The sequence below is a fragment of the Lepisosteus platostomus genome, chromosome 8, assembly GCF_059453375.1.
Source record: "Lepisosteus platostomus isolate fLepPlt1 chromosome 8, fLepPlt1.hap1, whole genome shotgun sequence".
Lineage (NCBI taxonomy): Eukaryota > Metazoa > Chordata > Actinopteri > Semionotiformes > Lepisosteidae > Lepisosteus > Lepisosteus platostomus.
The window spans coordinates 5187440-5201936 of NC_142618.1; the positions used below are offsets into that span (position 1 = coordinate 5187440).

The 14497-nt window shown below is 39.8% G+C and overlaps 1 protein-coding gene across 6 annotated transcripts in view; it reads left to right on the forward strand.

Annotated features, from left to right (window-relative positions):
• dlgap1a (discs, large (Drosophila) homolog-associated protein 1a) overlaps window positions 1–14497 on the forward strand; it is a 245718-nt gene that overhangs the window by 189963 nt on the left and 41258 nt on the right. For all 6 annotated transcript variants that reach the window (XM_088642182.1, XM_088642177.1, XM_088642181.1 and 3 more), the window contains one exon: window positions 920–1160. In XM_088642182.1, the coding sequence (XP_088498308.1) occupies window positions 920–1160 (241 nt within the window). The remainder of the gene's footprint in view (window positions 1–919; window positions 1161–14497) is intronic.

Genomic DNA, 14497 nt, shown 5'->3' on the forward strand with positions numbered 1-14497 from the left:
TTTTGTGTGAGAAGCCTTTCTTTAAATATCCCAATACCTTTAATCAACATAAAGCACAAGGAAAGTGAGGTTAGTGAAGGGAGTGTAGAATTTCATCTCTTACATGTAGAAATGTGGATTGAATAAAAGAGGGGCACTGTGGTGCACTGTGTGTAGCACTGCAGCTTCACAGCGCTGGTGCCCTGGGTTCAGTTCCTGGGGTACTATATGTGTGGAGTTTGTGTGTTCTCTCTGTGTTCAAGTGGGGATCCTCTCGGTGCTCCAATTTCCTCCCGCAGTCCAAACACACACGAAAAGGTTAATTGGCTCCTGGGACAATTGGCCCTGGTGTTTTCTTTGAGAAACTACGGGTTTCTCAAATAGTTCAAAGACAAGGTGTCTAAGTTAACTGGCATAACTGTCCACGTTCGTCTCCTGTATGTGTTTTTGTGTATGCACTTTTAATGGACAGGCGTCCTGTTCAGAGTTTATTCTTCCTTGGATCCATTGAGCTGGATTAGGCTCAACTCCTGTATTGGAGTAAGCAGTCAAAATGGAAGGATGAGTGGAGACTTAGTTTGGCGGTGTAAGAAATAAGATAAATATTGTCGCAATGTACCTGTACAACACATTCCCGGCTCAGTTGCATTTATTCATCTGGTTTTTATAAATCTGCCTGATGTCTGCAGTTTTTTTTTTTCAGTGACTGGAGAGAGCCTTACAAGGAAAGGGCTTTCAGGTCATTTACAGCCCTGGTGTTAGTTGATTAAATAACTGTGTGGGGTCTCAGGAGACCTAACTCGTAGCAACAGAAGAAATGACAAAGTCGATCCGTGCCAGGCGCCGGACCTACTGCAGGCAGCAGTACGTTCCGATGCAGAGCCGAGCAGTCACGCTACCAGCTGTCCTCCATGTGCCAGCTGTGCCTCTGTGTCCCCAGGTGAGCGAGGTGGAGGTGAACGGCCAGTTCGAGTCGGTGTGCGAGTCCGTGTTCAGCGAGATGGAGTCCCAGGCAGTGGACGCCCTGGACCTGCCCATGCCCGGCTGCTTCCGGATGCGGAGCCACAGCTACGTGAGGGCCATCGAGAAGGGCTGCTCTCAGGACGACGAGTGCGTCTCCCTGCGCTCCGCGTCGCCCCCGCGCACCACCACCACCGTCCGGACCATTCAGAGCAGCACCGGTGAGTTACCCGCGGCGCGCAGCGGCGGTGCGCACCTGCCTCTGGGCTGAGGCGGGGAGGACGGCGAAGAGCGGCTAAAAGCATCGGGATAAAACAGACAAGCCAGAGTCAAGGAACGGGGAAAGGTTAATTCCATGAGGAAAACTAGAAACAGCATTTCAGCACAAATGATTTTTAGCAATAGCATGGTAGTAGTAACAGTAGTAACAGTCCATACGTATTTGGACAGTGACAATTTTTGGTTTGGCTCTGTACACCAGCACATTAGATTTAAAACAATGACTATGAGGTCATTTTTTCAAATCATACTATGAGTAGTCGGAGTGTTCAATTGGGGGAAAAAAAACGCAGTTGCCAGTCTGTTCCACTTACGTGTATTTATTAAATAAGTGTTCATGATTTTGACAGAAATGCAGCGCTCAGATCCCATTCCTGCCATGGTTCATTTATATATGGATAAAAGGTACATATATTAGTAATATTTGCAGAACCCATGAATAATTTAAGTGCAGTCATTTCAGTTCTAAGCAGTTCTTTATGATGTGAATTCAAAATAAATAGAAGATATTCACTTAACGCTTTTTCTATCCAGTTGACTCCTTAAGAGAATTAGCTTCATGGCCAATTATTTAATGTTCTACATTCATAGATGTTTTACATTTTAATCTAAAGGTAATTTGTGTTTCTGATTATAAAGGTGGCCTGTTCACATTTCTTTGAGAAGTAATTTGGCCCTCCTTTCCTTCAATGACCAAGTAGGTTTTAGGAAGGTATAGCCTGTAACCATACCACTTTGTATTGAGATTTCTGTGGAATACAAAATATAGTTCAAAGAAGCCCGTGTATAATAGATTTCACACTTTTAGTTTCACACATTAACTATAAAGGGGTGGCAATGTAATTCAAAAATTTGCCAGCCAGAAGAGAGAAAATTCAAATGGATACAAGGGAGATGTTTCCTTGCAACTAATGTATAGAAAAATAAAATCAATAACTCGATAAAAAAGTAATAAATCAATCATAATACTGTTACCGGGCTGAATTACCTTCCCTGAGGTTCAACGTACATAGTAATGTATTGTTTCAGACAAGACAGTGCAGGCAGTGTACCAAATAAAAGAAAAAAGTAAAAATGGTAAAAATATATATGATTAAAAAATTAAATTGTTAAAAACATCATTCAGCATATTACAAGTTAGTTAGGATGAAAGAAGATGGCCTAATTCAGCAGTGTAGAAAGAAACATACACAGTATAGTAAACCTGATGTTCAAGCCATTTTTCAACAGCACAAAAGCTTGCTGTGTTGTTCTATTTAACAGGAATAGAAACACTTTTAAATGTTTTCCTTTGTGCAGGTAGTACATTCCACAGGCTTTGAATTTTTCAAGTTTTAGAACATATGGAAGCCATAGTGCAGTGTGTGCTGGAGAATGAGATTCTTTTCTTCCAAGCTGAGTCCAGGAACATGCCTTTGTGACGTTGTAATCTGTGCGTCTCAAAGTTCTTTCGCGTAAAATACTGCTGTGGTTAAAAGCTGCAGTGGCGTTTTTCGTGTTCAGCAAAGAAAATGCTGGCACGCTGTGTGTTACGTGTGTCCTCTCCTCATTTGGTTGTAAATATGCTCTGAGCAGCAGTCGTGCGATAAGAATGATGTTTCATAGCTTGAGACCGTTTCTTAAATCTTCGTTCCATGACGAAAAGCTGTTCTTCGCTCATGTCATTCGTTTTTACCCTAACCGTGCAATCTTTCACACTCTCATATTCCATCCATTTACTGTGTTTGAAGACCTCCTGGAAAGATCTGTCTGGTACTTTGTCCTTTGTTCCCTCCATCTCCGCAGCATGTCAGAGACACATCCATCATTTCTAAGAAATTCTGTCTCGCTCTCTGCTCTTCCACAGCACATTCTAATTACAGATTCTTCCACTGCCTGTTCATGAATTCGTCACTCCCTCGACTTGTACAGCGAGCTGGTCTGTTTTATTCCATATATTGGAAAAAAAAAACACCCAATACTTTATCTTAAAAAAACAATTGCTGCCCCCTAATGGCCCAGTTCACTCCAGTAAATGTTTCACTTACTGTACCACCAGCTACATGTATTTTTGGTGGTAGAAACACCAAACCCTACACTTTCACCTCTATCGCATAAAAGAAAAGTGGCCATATGGGCTGATATTTTTCCAGCTGTAGTATGAGCCACTGAGCACCCAGAGAGCCAAACACTGCTTTTACATGAAAGTCTCTCTGTGACCAGGGAGACAGCACAAGATACATTGTGTTGCTGTTTGCAAGACTCTTCTCCCTTGTAAATGTATGCAAATTACACTGTTTATGTAATGTACTTAATAACACACCTCAGCATTTTTTTTTCCGTTCAGAAATTAACCTGCTTAGTACCATGTAATTTGGATTATAACCCGTGAGTAGCCTTATGAGCTGGTGGGAGAAAGCAGGGTTGGAGCTAAAGATCTGATGCGTCTATGACGGCATCCCAATACATTCAAGAGAAATTCTTCATTTTGTTTTGTTTTGTGGGTGATGTTAAGAGTTCTGTTGTCCACAAAACTCTTAAGTTTAAACTCGTAAGATCTTAAATCAATGTGCTGAGCTTAGATGCTGATTAAACGTAGTTTGAAGGAAAAACTGCTGTGCATTTGCAATATTATAGTATTATATTATCTTCAGATAACAAGTTCCTTTTTGTGCAGATTTAAGGCTATGTATTAGAATTCCAATTCCATCCAGCAGGCAAAAGTGCAAGATATAATGCCCCCCCTTTATCCAAGCCAGTTGCTGTTTTGTTTCATTGGAAAGCAGGTATTTTATTGTCATTGGCTGCCAAGCCAGGTTTCTGTTCATTTCTCCCAGGGTGAAGTGACATGCAGGTGATATAACCTCGATGGATGTCAGAGGAGAGCGTGTGGAGTCTAACAGAACATTATTTAAGCAATAAAACCCAGCCCAGTGGGGATGATTGTAGAATACTGCCTTGCTTTTGGCAGTAATGCCGTTTTTTAGTTCCAATTAATTTATTCTTGTTTTTGATTGCTTCTATTTCCCTATGGAGAAATACACTCCTTTAAAAAATAAGCCTCCCACTGTCCCCTTCCTTCTCCACTGCTGGTCAGCTGGGCTCAAAGAACAGATTTTAGTAGTTGCTGACATTTACATGTAATTAGCACCAAATTCTTAAGCTCATGAAGAGCTTAAGAATTTGGAGTCAGATGACTAAAAGTGCCACAGTCCAGAAACATGTTCTCTGTAATGAAAAGGTGTTGCTTGTAATAGGACCTGTTTGTGCATTGTATATGCACTTATGTATAAATGTCAATATTACTCTCTGGAGCGTCACAAAATCTTTTTCGGTTTGGTTCCATCCGAGTTTGTTTCTTGACTAGTCTAGTTGAAGGAACTGTTCAAATAAACCAAACAAATATTGTTTTTCCCCCCAGCCCCTAGAATGTTTTTAGTTCATTATTTAGAGCACAAGATACAATGCACCAGAAGAACCTGTGAATTTGAGGACAGACTTGACAAAAAAAATAATTGAAAGCCCATTCTCTCTGAGATTTGAATGATCTCTGCAATGTAGAGGACCAACGCAGCGTCCTGCAGTACACTGGTTTTCATGCAAGAAACTCTTTGCAATTAGGAATCAGTTTCCCAGTGCAGTTCCAAAACTGTTCCCAGCCTGTTGTCTACACCAGCAGCTTCGTGGTTTACTTTCCATCTCATTCACGGTCATATTTATTGAACCAGGATCTATTTTTATTACACCTTTGTAAAAAAAAAAGCTTTGGAAGTATGATTATGATTGTTCATTTACGGTGCTGTTTAACAACAGAAAGTGAAATAATATTAACAAGAAGGACCATGACACCATATTTGGAAAGCAATGTACAGCTTGTGCCATCAAAGAAGACTGATCCTTCTCTTCCGAATTATTGTTTGTTTGTGAATTATTGTTTGTTAGGTGTCACTTAAATCCATTATACTTAGGTAAGCAATTAAAATTAAATGCATTCAGCATGAGTCAGAGAATTGGAAGCTTACAGTATTTCCCTGAACTGTGCAACTCCCAAATTACATAATATATTTAGTCCTTGCTGTGTGGAAGTAGATTTCTCTGAAGGGAACAGCATTCAGTCTCTCTAAGGTCTGCGTTGAAACATGCATAGCTGAATTAAGATGTGATGTACATTCTGAAGCAGGTGCTTTTATTTCCCATCTTCCTCACTGCCTGGAGCTAATGAAAGAAGACATATGGTGTGGATCCTAAGAGTGCTAGGGAGAATCTTGTGGAATTGTGTCCTATTATTCTTAATATTTTATGATGGCCCTTGTATTGAAAAAATCTTAGCACTTTTAGAATTATTGTGACCATGTAGGAAGAGAACTCAATCGGACCTCCAGTGCAGATAAAGAATGAACACTTTTTTTTGTCTTGCCCAGATATATTAAAACAAAATGTGCATCCAGATTCTAAAGCAGACCTCCCATTGTAAAAGTCCTGACGTAGTTAGAATCGTTAACTTAAAATGTTGACGGAGTTTTATTTATTAATAAATAGTGTTAATATTCATTTTGTTAATACAAATATTGTTAGAATATTACTGTGGAGTTGTGGACAACAAGCTGGGAAGAGGTCAAGCCTTGATCTCACCCTCTTCCACCTCCCTGCAGGTAAATATCACAATTCTAGACTACCTGCCTGCGCGTTTCATCTCACGTTACCCCTCAGTGGCTCGTTCATGCAAGAGACAGACCCTCCTGTGCTGCTCTCTATGACTTCCTTCTGCTTCCACCTGCTCAAAGGAAACCAGATCCCGCATTCCTGCCTCCTCAGTCCCCTCGCTGCCTTAGGGTGGGGGTTCCATCATTCCTGTATTCACCGAAAAGTCAATGGCCCAGCCAGGCGATCTAGTCAATAAAAAAGCAAGTTTAAATCACACCCCTTCTCTGCCTTACTTAGAGATTAGCTGAACTCCTGCAATTGGTATTTCATCTGTTTGTAAAAGATAACACGTAAAAATCTCAATCAGATTCCCCCTATTTCTGATTTGGAGTTGTGTAAAGTAAAAGATAGCCTAAATAAAAACACTAATATGATGATATACCACTTATTTGAATTGACCCTGGAGAAATTTTGGAATTGTCCTTGAAATATTTTTTTTTACTTCCTCGGATCCCGTTGGGATATTATATTCCTTAAGGACATCTGTATTTTAATGAAACAGCTGCTGTTATTATTGATAAGTGAAACCTACAAAGGCGTTCATCAGCCCTGGTGTTTTGCTTAATTGCTAGGAAATATCACCAAGGCATAAATATGAGCTTCAATTTATAGTAATAGAATAAATATGAAAGAACTGAACCTTTTACTTTCAGGCGCTGCTGTGAGTGTTTTTCACCTTGCTGGGCCTCCAATATCATGGTTGAGAAGATTCATTAGACAGCATGACATAAACAACCTGTACTGTGTCGCCTGCTTTGGAACTTGAGACCACACCAGTCTTCCTGTCACAGGGGATGTGCTGTGGAAATTGTGATCACACAAACTGGCTAAACAGAGCTTTCAGTCCACTTACAGTCAGTGTTCAGGGCACATATTTAGTACATATGTTAAAATACAAGTTGCCTGTGAGCCAGCATTTCCAGCGCATTTCACCCAGTGACAGAAGGCTTCAGGCATTATTTTACACAAAACAAAAATAGAAAAGCTATGGAAAATAATTAGTTGAATACCCATCATTTGTTTTCTTTGCAAACATTTTACTGTTCTATAACGTCCCATAGGACCTAAAGTGTACCCTGTATAATTTATCTTCTCTCCCTATATATATATGCTGTAGCATTCATTGATTGATTAACTGGTATTATGTGTCAGATCTTATGGCTGTCGTTACAGACTCTCAAATGTTTGGCTGCTTGTACAGTTTAATATGCCAGACACTGTAGATTTACTGATGCTCGTTACCTGACTTTCCTTACACTGCTGGGAAAACAACTCTGCATTCATTTTGGAGATTAAGCCTTGATAGTAATTAGGCAGTGAAGATCATTTTTCCTCTCCTTTTCAGAAGGTGACCTTCAATTAAAATCACATTGAGATCTAAAGCCATCAAAATCACATTTACTTCTTGCTGTTTCCTGTTATCTATAATCCTCCCAAATACTCAAGCCAACAATTAATTATGTTCTGTTCTTTTTCTCACCAGCTTTAGTTTAAGAATAGTTTTAAAACAGATTAGATTGGATTTGGGATTATGTATTTATTCCTTTGGCTCAAAGATATTTTGCTAAATAAAGGATTATTTGATTTATACCCCAAAACTGTAACTTTAGTTTAAATCATCTTGCAATGGATTAAATTGAGTTGTAGAGGTTTTTATTTTTTTATATAATGGAAATTATAAACATTCCATTTCACATACACTGATAAAAACCATTATTAGGAGATGCAGAAACCTACTGTAAGAATCTTCATTAAGTCTAAGTCTTTGGAGTTGCTCCTGGAGTTACTGTATTGATTGAATGCATCAATACATTGACCTTTCAGTTTTTAATTTCATCTGTAACTAGTCTGGTGTACAAACCTTGTTGCATCGTTGACAATCATTCAGGTGAGTAATTAAAATATCTTATGTGTGCTGGCATTATTCCCATGTTTTAAAGTAGATGCAATCTGTCTTGTACCCCCTTAGTATACATTGTCATAGAATAAAACGTTTTAATTAAGCTTCTGTTTCTTTTTAGCTTGAGTTATTTTTAGTATCACTCACTATAGCCATTGTTTGTCATTTTGTTTTTTGCTGTGGTTGACAGCAGTATTCTCTAAAACATTTACAGATATGCTAATGTAAGACAACCTAATGTCACCAATCCCGATGTCTGTGTTGACACACTAGATGCACCTGAGTGAAAAGACAAATTATCAGTAAATAAGTGCAGGATCCAGTCGAGGATGACATTGATGAGTCCTTCTTCCTCTGTGATTGCATTGCTGTTGGTTCCTTGCAGGAGGTGGCATCTGTTTCTTTGAATAAAAGGTACCAGTTCCAGACCCTTAAAGCCTTAATTCTGGCTTTTCTTTCAGAAACCAACCGTTATATTTTACATATGAAGCGGTTGAGAAGCTGATATTTTATGCATGCATTTTTAAGGTCAAACACGTATCTTAATTCTGGGCTTTTACCCTTTAAAAAAAGATGCATTCCAATTTATATTCAAATAACATGGATAAAATATTACGTTTTAAACTAGAAGAAATCTTGTTTTTTGGTCACTTGATAGGCATAGATGGCAATAATCACCTCTTAATGTACAGTATTCATCAGATTTGACACTCAAATATTAATCTTAAAGCCTTCAAAAAAATGCACTTTATTTGTACAAGTAGTCTGAACTCCAGTTTCATAACTACTGTCTTGTAACAAGAATAAATGAACCAGATAATACAGTATAGCTGTCAATTTCTCTTAAATGGCAGAGTTTTTTAATTTTCTTTTTGAATAATCCCTGGTATGCCACTATCCATGATCTGAATGCAAGTCAAACGTGTTAACTTTCTGTTATCCCTTACAGAATACTCGCTGCTGCTGCTGACATTTTATATAGAATTTAGGATGTTATGAAAAGGCAAAACGCGTTTCTGCTATGTGGTTAATCAGACAGATAAAGGGTTAAGCAAATCAAGACATTTGTGATTTCTGACTCTGTTTTTGTTCTGGCTACATACATTGCAATCACCAGTAGCCAGGAAACACCAAAGAGATTGATTAAAGCTCGCAAACGCAATCTTGTGAGCCATGTGATTAAGCTGATGCCAGGAAGTGATCAAGCACTGACAAACGTGATAAAGTGCAGCAGATTTGTGGTTATGCAGATTATGCAGTTTGCGTCATTGATCTATGCCCTGTCCAGAATTCAAGAATAATTCAATTAAATGATAATTAGCAGAATGTCTGTGTCTTCATATATCAATGAATCTTAATGTTTTTGAAGGTGTTTTCTCGTGTTTTATGAAAAAAGGAAGGGAGAGGCATTAGACGCCACTAGAGGGCGGTGTAAAACTTCTGCAGTGCAACACTCCTGAAGTTGAGTGCTAACAAGGTATGAGCTTCTTTTGCAACACCTTTTTTGAACCTCTCAACAAATAATAAATTGTTTAAAATGTGATGAAGGATATGGCAAACATTCTTGGTCATGCAAATTTTATTTATACAATATACAAAAAGTTAAATAAAAATTATCAGCTTTATTTTATATAGCACCCTTAAAACCAATTATTCTTATGTGCTTAATAAAAAATAAAAGGAACTTTACACTACAATTAAATAAATGTAAAACATTTAAAACGAGATAGAAGATAAAACACTCACAAAAAACACTACCTTTTAAATTTAATGTAAATTTAAATTTGCAGACCAGATGTAAACGTACCATTTGTAGCCAAATCCCTGATTGGTTGATTGATCCAAGGATGTCACCCTGCTGTTTCTTGAAAGAAACCAGACTATTGGCTGGCTAGCTTGTTCCAGACTCCCACAACCCTTTGAATAAAGAAGTGCCTCCTGTTCTGAGGTTTAAACACACTTCCACGTCTGTGCCCACCGGCTCAGGCTCCTTCAGTCTGGAGAAATCCGCTGGGTTAACTTTGCCATTGCCTTTGAGGATGGTGAATACTCGTGTCAGGTCCCATCGTGCTCTTCTCTGTTCAAGACTCAGCTCAACTCAGGTGCTCTTCCTTCATCCTGTCAGTGTAGGACACTCCCTTCAGCACCTGAATGTACCTGGTGGTCTAAGAAAGATGTAATTGACGAACCCTGTGCGGGTCTCCCGGTGAGGTCCGGTAGCTGAGGTATCCAAGGCAGGCGATGAGGTCGAGTGGTAGTCAAGAGGAGAGGCAAACAAATCCGACTGGGGTGAGGCAAGAGCAAGAAATCCAAAACCAAAGAGTCGAAGTTGAGGATGTGCAGATGAGGTAGAAAAAGGTACTGAGGAGGAAAGGGCGAGGTGAGCTCAGGAGACGGAAGAGATCCTAATACCGAGCGATGTTACCAGGTGAACTGAGAGTTTAAATAGTGAAGGAAGGGGTGTGTAAGGGAAATTGGATAATGAGGGGTTTGTTGAGACCAGCTGCAGCCACAACAGGTGGCTCTTCTCTGGACAGATTCCAGGTCAGTAACTACATAACTATATATCCCAGCATTTCTGATTCCAGTTGTGCGTGTACACCCCAAACTCAGCAACAACACCAAACTCAGCAATGTTTTGAAAATTCTGTAATGTGTTCGAAATAGCAGAAAGTTGAGGTATCACTGCCCCAAGAAATGACTTCCACATTTCGAAAAGACTCATAACCGTTTGATCTGCGCCCTGCAGACAGAGGTGGAATTTGTTCATAGGCGGTCATATGATGTTGGTTAGAAATATTAATTGTGCAACCCATTTTGCATTGGGCAGTTGGTGGAAGTTTTGACCTTTCTCAAAAAAAGTGCACCTAGAGTGCATCAAGACAGTTCCCAAAGCTTGATAGAAACTTTCCCACGCCATACAGTGTTTGACTTTAAGTGTGGAAAGCATGGGTTGCAAGCTTTCCTTGCTGTTGGATCGATTACCTACCTACTAACAACCAAACAGGCTAGACAGGGTGACTGGCCATCTCTTGTTTGTAACCATTTTTAAATGTTAGAGTCTTCTTGTGAAAACAATAGGCTAGCCCCGCTAAAAAGAATGCAGTAAATAAAACAAGTGAATCATTTTTCTCTACACATAAAAGCTTTCATTGGGCAGCATGTATAGATAATTACAAAACAGTCAGGCATAGTTTTAGTTTTAAAACTTCATGGCTTGTTAGACTTCTATTGCATGTGCCACTTTCATTGCATGTGTCATTAAAAATCTTGCGTACCATTATTTGCACATGTGGCGCAATGTTAATGTGTCACCATAAACACCTAAGTCTTTTTACAAGTAGCCTCTTCCAGGTCCATGTTTTCCAAATTGAGTTTATAGTGTATGTTCTTCCTACTTGCATGCAATACCCCATACTTGTCTGCACTAAACATCATTTGCCAGGTGCTAACTATTCAAGAGTCTAGATCATTGATATAAATTAAAAAAAGAAGGGGTCCCAATACAGGTCCTTGTGGTACACCACTGATCTCCACTAATTTCATCACCCCAGTCCGAGTATTCACCCCTTATCTGTACCTCTGTTTTCCATTTAGAAACCAACTCTCAATTCAAGCACTCCCTTTTCTCTACAATTTGAGAATTAATCTTTTAGCGCAAACTTTTGTCAAAAGCCTTCTGAAAACCTAAATATTCCATTTTCTTCGCACTTGGATTCTTAGTGATGGAGGGATTTCGGCCTCTGGCTCCCACGTTTTATGTTGGCTTCTGCAGTTAGCCAGGTCTTTTTGGCAATGTGATGCTGGGTGATATTGTCTGGATGGATTGGCGAAATCTATTTCCTTTCAGCACCTGCAACCTGCTACTCTCATGCGATTTCCCCATGATGGGTGTCTGACAATCCAGGGTGCTCACCTTCCCTGAATGTTGGTTCTGTCAGGTCATCAATCTCTTGAAGCCCTTTGAGTGCCCTCATTCATCAGTGCCACAGATGGAGTTTGTCTATTGCGGTTCTTCGAAGATGCAAATTACTGTCTTTTTCAGCACAAATCTTGCCGAGCTGTTCAAACCGGTTGGACAGAAAACGCAGAGAGAGGTGTAGTTGTGGAGACTATGCTTTGCCTCTTCTTATGACATTATTTTCCATGTTGTTTTGGAAATCCAACCATGACAATTTTCTGTATCCTGAGTCAGAGATAGCCCGAGAGATAACATTTCTCATGGCTAGGGCAGACTGCAACAGAAACACACGAACCTCCAAACATCTGTTCTGAAGCAGTAAACTGAAAAATGTGACTTTACTACATTAATACATTTTCATCATTGTCATTAAAAATACTTGTATTTTTGAACAGTTTTTTCAATTATGAATAGTCGTATGCCGGGCTGGCAACTGATTTTTCTTTTCATAAGGCACTGTCAGGAAAGACACGTGTTTGTGTTAGCCATGATAGTTCTGAAACAGAAAAGAAACCAGATGAAAATAGCTCTTTTCCTTTTTTTAAATCGGTTTAGGTATTGTTGGCTTCACTGGCTCTCTCCTCCTTTCGCACTGGAAGAGAGGAGTTAAATGACTTGCAGGCAATTGCTCTCTCAGGGTCATGGGCTGCTGTCCCAGATCCGTCTGTGCCGGCGCTGAGGTGTGATGGGAGCTGTCCCACTTGGCAGCGCTGTCCATGAGTCACTGGAGGGTGGAATAGGAATGGATTAGAGAGAGCAGCGGCAGTTTGAAATCCCGTAATAAGACTGAGTGCACGACTCATAACTGAGCAGGCACTGGGATGTGCTTTGCGAGGTTGTGCAGGGGTGACCACTAGCAAGAAGCAGCCGCAGCAGCACTAGGAGGGGAAAGCCGGTTCTTATTCCTTTTCTTGCGTTTCTGTTCAATTGTAGGGTATGTGTGACAACTGGATACGCTTTTGTAAGTAACGTTCATCCTCCTTGCCTCTTTCATTCTGCAAAATGAGTGTCTTTGTCCGTACGGTTTGTTGTTCTTGTGATTTTATTGATCTGACCAGGGAAGTGGCCTCCAGCCCGCTGACGCCACTCTGCTTACTCATCCCTGTCTCCACCAGTGGTGTAATCGGTGGTGTATTGAATGAAACAGAAGAACACTGATTCATTCCCGTATTATTTACCCGGTCGTTCATCCGTGTATTTCTCATCTGCGTTACCGAATTCGAAAGAAATTCCACAAACTTTACCTTCATCCTCTGTCAAAACATCTACATTTATTTGTCAAAATGAGACTGCTGGCATCCTAAAATGTAGTTTCAGAAATGAGCCCCGCACTCTCTGCACAGTACACTGTTCACAGGTTGTAATGGGAAAATCTTCTTGCGTTTTTATGGTTTTGATCTATAAAAATGACTTCATAAAGTGCAGAAGTAAATATTCGTTCAACTTTGTAGTTTCTGTCATTTACTACTTGCTGTCTTTTAATGATTGTTCCTTTTTCACGTGAGCTCTATTTGATAGTTTTAGGCTGACATCTACATTTGTTCCAAAATAAGTTTCTGTTATTCTTCCAAAGAGACAGTCGTCTATGTTTGGCTGGTTTTTGTTCTGTGGTCACTGGCGAAGCTAACATCTTTAACTTCTGTCCACTGCAACTATTTCAGTAGCTTGTTTTTGATTAGTTGAAGCAGGTGCACATCCCACAGCGCAGCACTGAAATAGCCCCTTAGAGTTACGTTATTTTAATGTGTTTAAAATGTGACTTTTCAATCCTTCCCTTTAAAAACGAAAGGTCCGTGCTGGAGGGGTTTTTTTTACCGTGTCTTGGCGAGAGAGGGTAAAATGATAGGAACAGCTGCCATTCGAGACAGACAGTATGCCTTTTCCATGTATGTCAGACTGGCTGTCTCCCGACTAATGTGCCCTGAAAGCTACAGTACAAACCCCATTCATTAGGATTAATGTCTTAATGTTGGGATTTTTCTCTAGAATTGCCTAGTTCTCTTGCCAAATTAATTAAAAACTGCCTTTATGTTCATGTTATCCACATGCCTAACACCAGTTGACATTGTCCATGAAGCTCAAATGTCTTAGTTTTTTACCTAAAAAATGATACTTTTTTTCTGTATTGAGTTGTATTTTTGCTTATGAAACAAGCGATGCTTCTACACTAGTACAACTATCCACTGTTTTTTGACAGTTGATACAATGTTGTGCCTTTCTATCAGGGTAATCACATGATCCCCGACTTGAGAATAGAGGAATGATAAACAAAGCTCTGAAAGTCTAGGAGAATTAACAGCAGACAGACAGAATCGGTGATCTCTTTGCTGTGGTAAGACATCTGTTATTTCCCCTATCACAGAGACAGTGCCGCGTGGTCTGGTTTTCCTTCAACACACTGCACCAATTTCTGAAAACTGTCCCCTGCACTTTGAGATGATATCCAGCAATAACAAATGAAGGATGTGCTGCCGTTTTATGGTTTCAAGCAATTACATTAGAATGTTGGCACAGACTCTGAACAGTCAAAAACATGTGACGCCTTATGAAAGTTGTTCAGTGTATGCAGTATTCTCTCATTGCATGCTTCTGCTGTGGAGTCGAAAATGTCGTGGAACAGTTTCCGTCTGTGACTTCCTTTCAAGGAGACAAGTCTTTTGAATGGCCAATGTAAATAAACACTCAGTCCACTACACCAGGCGCGCGGAAAGGTTAAAGACAATCATATATTCTCC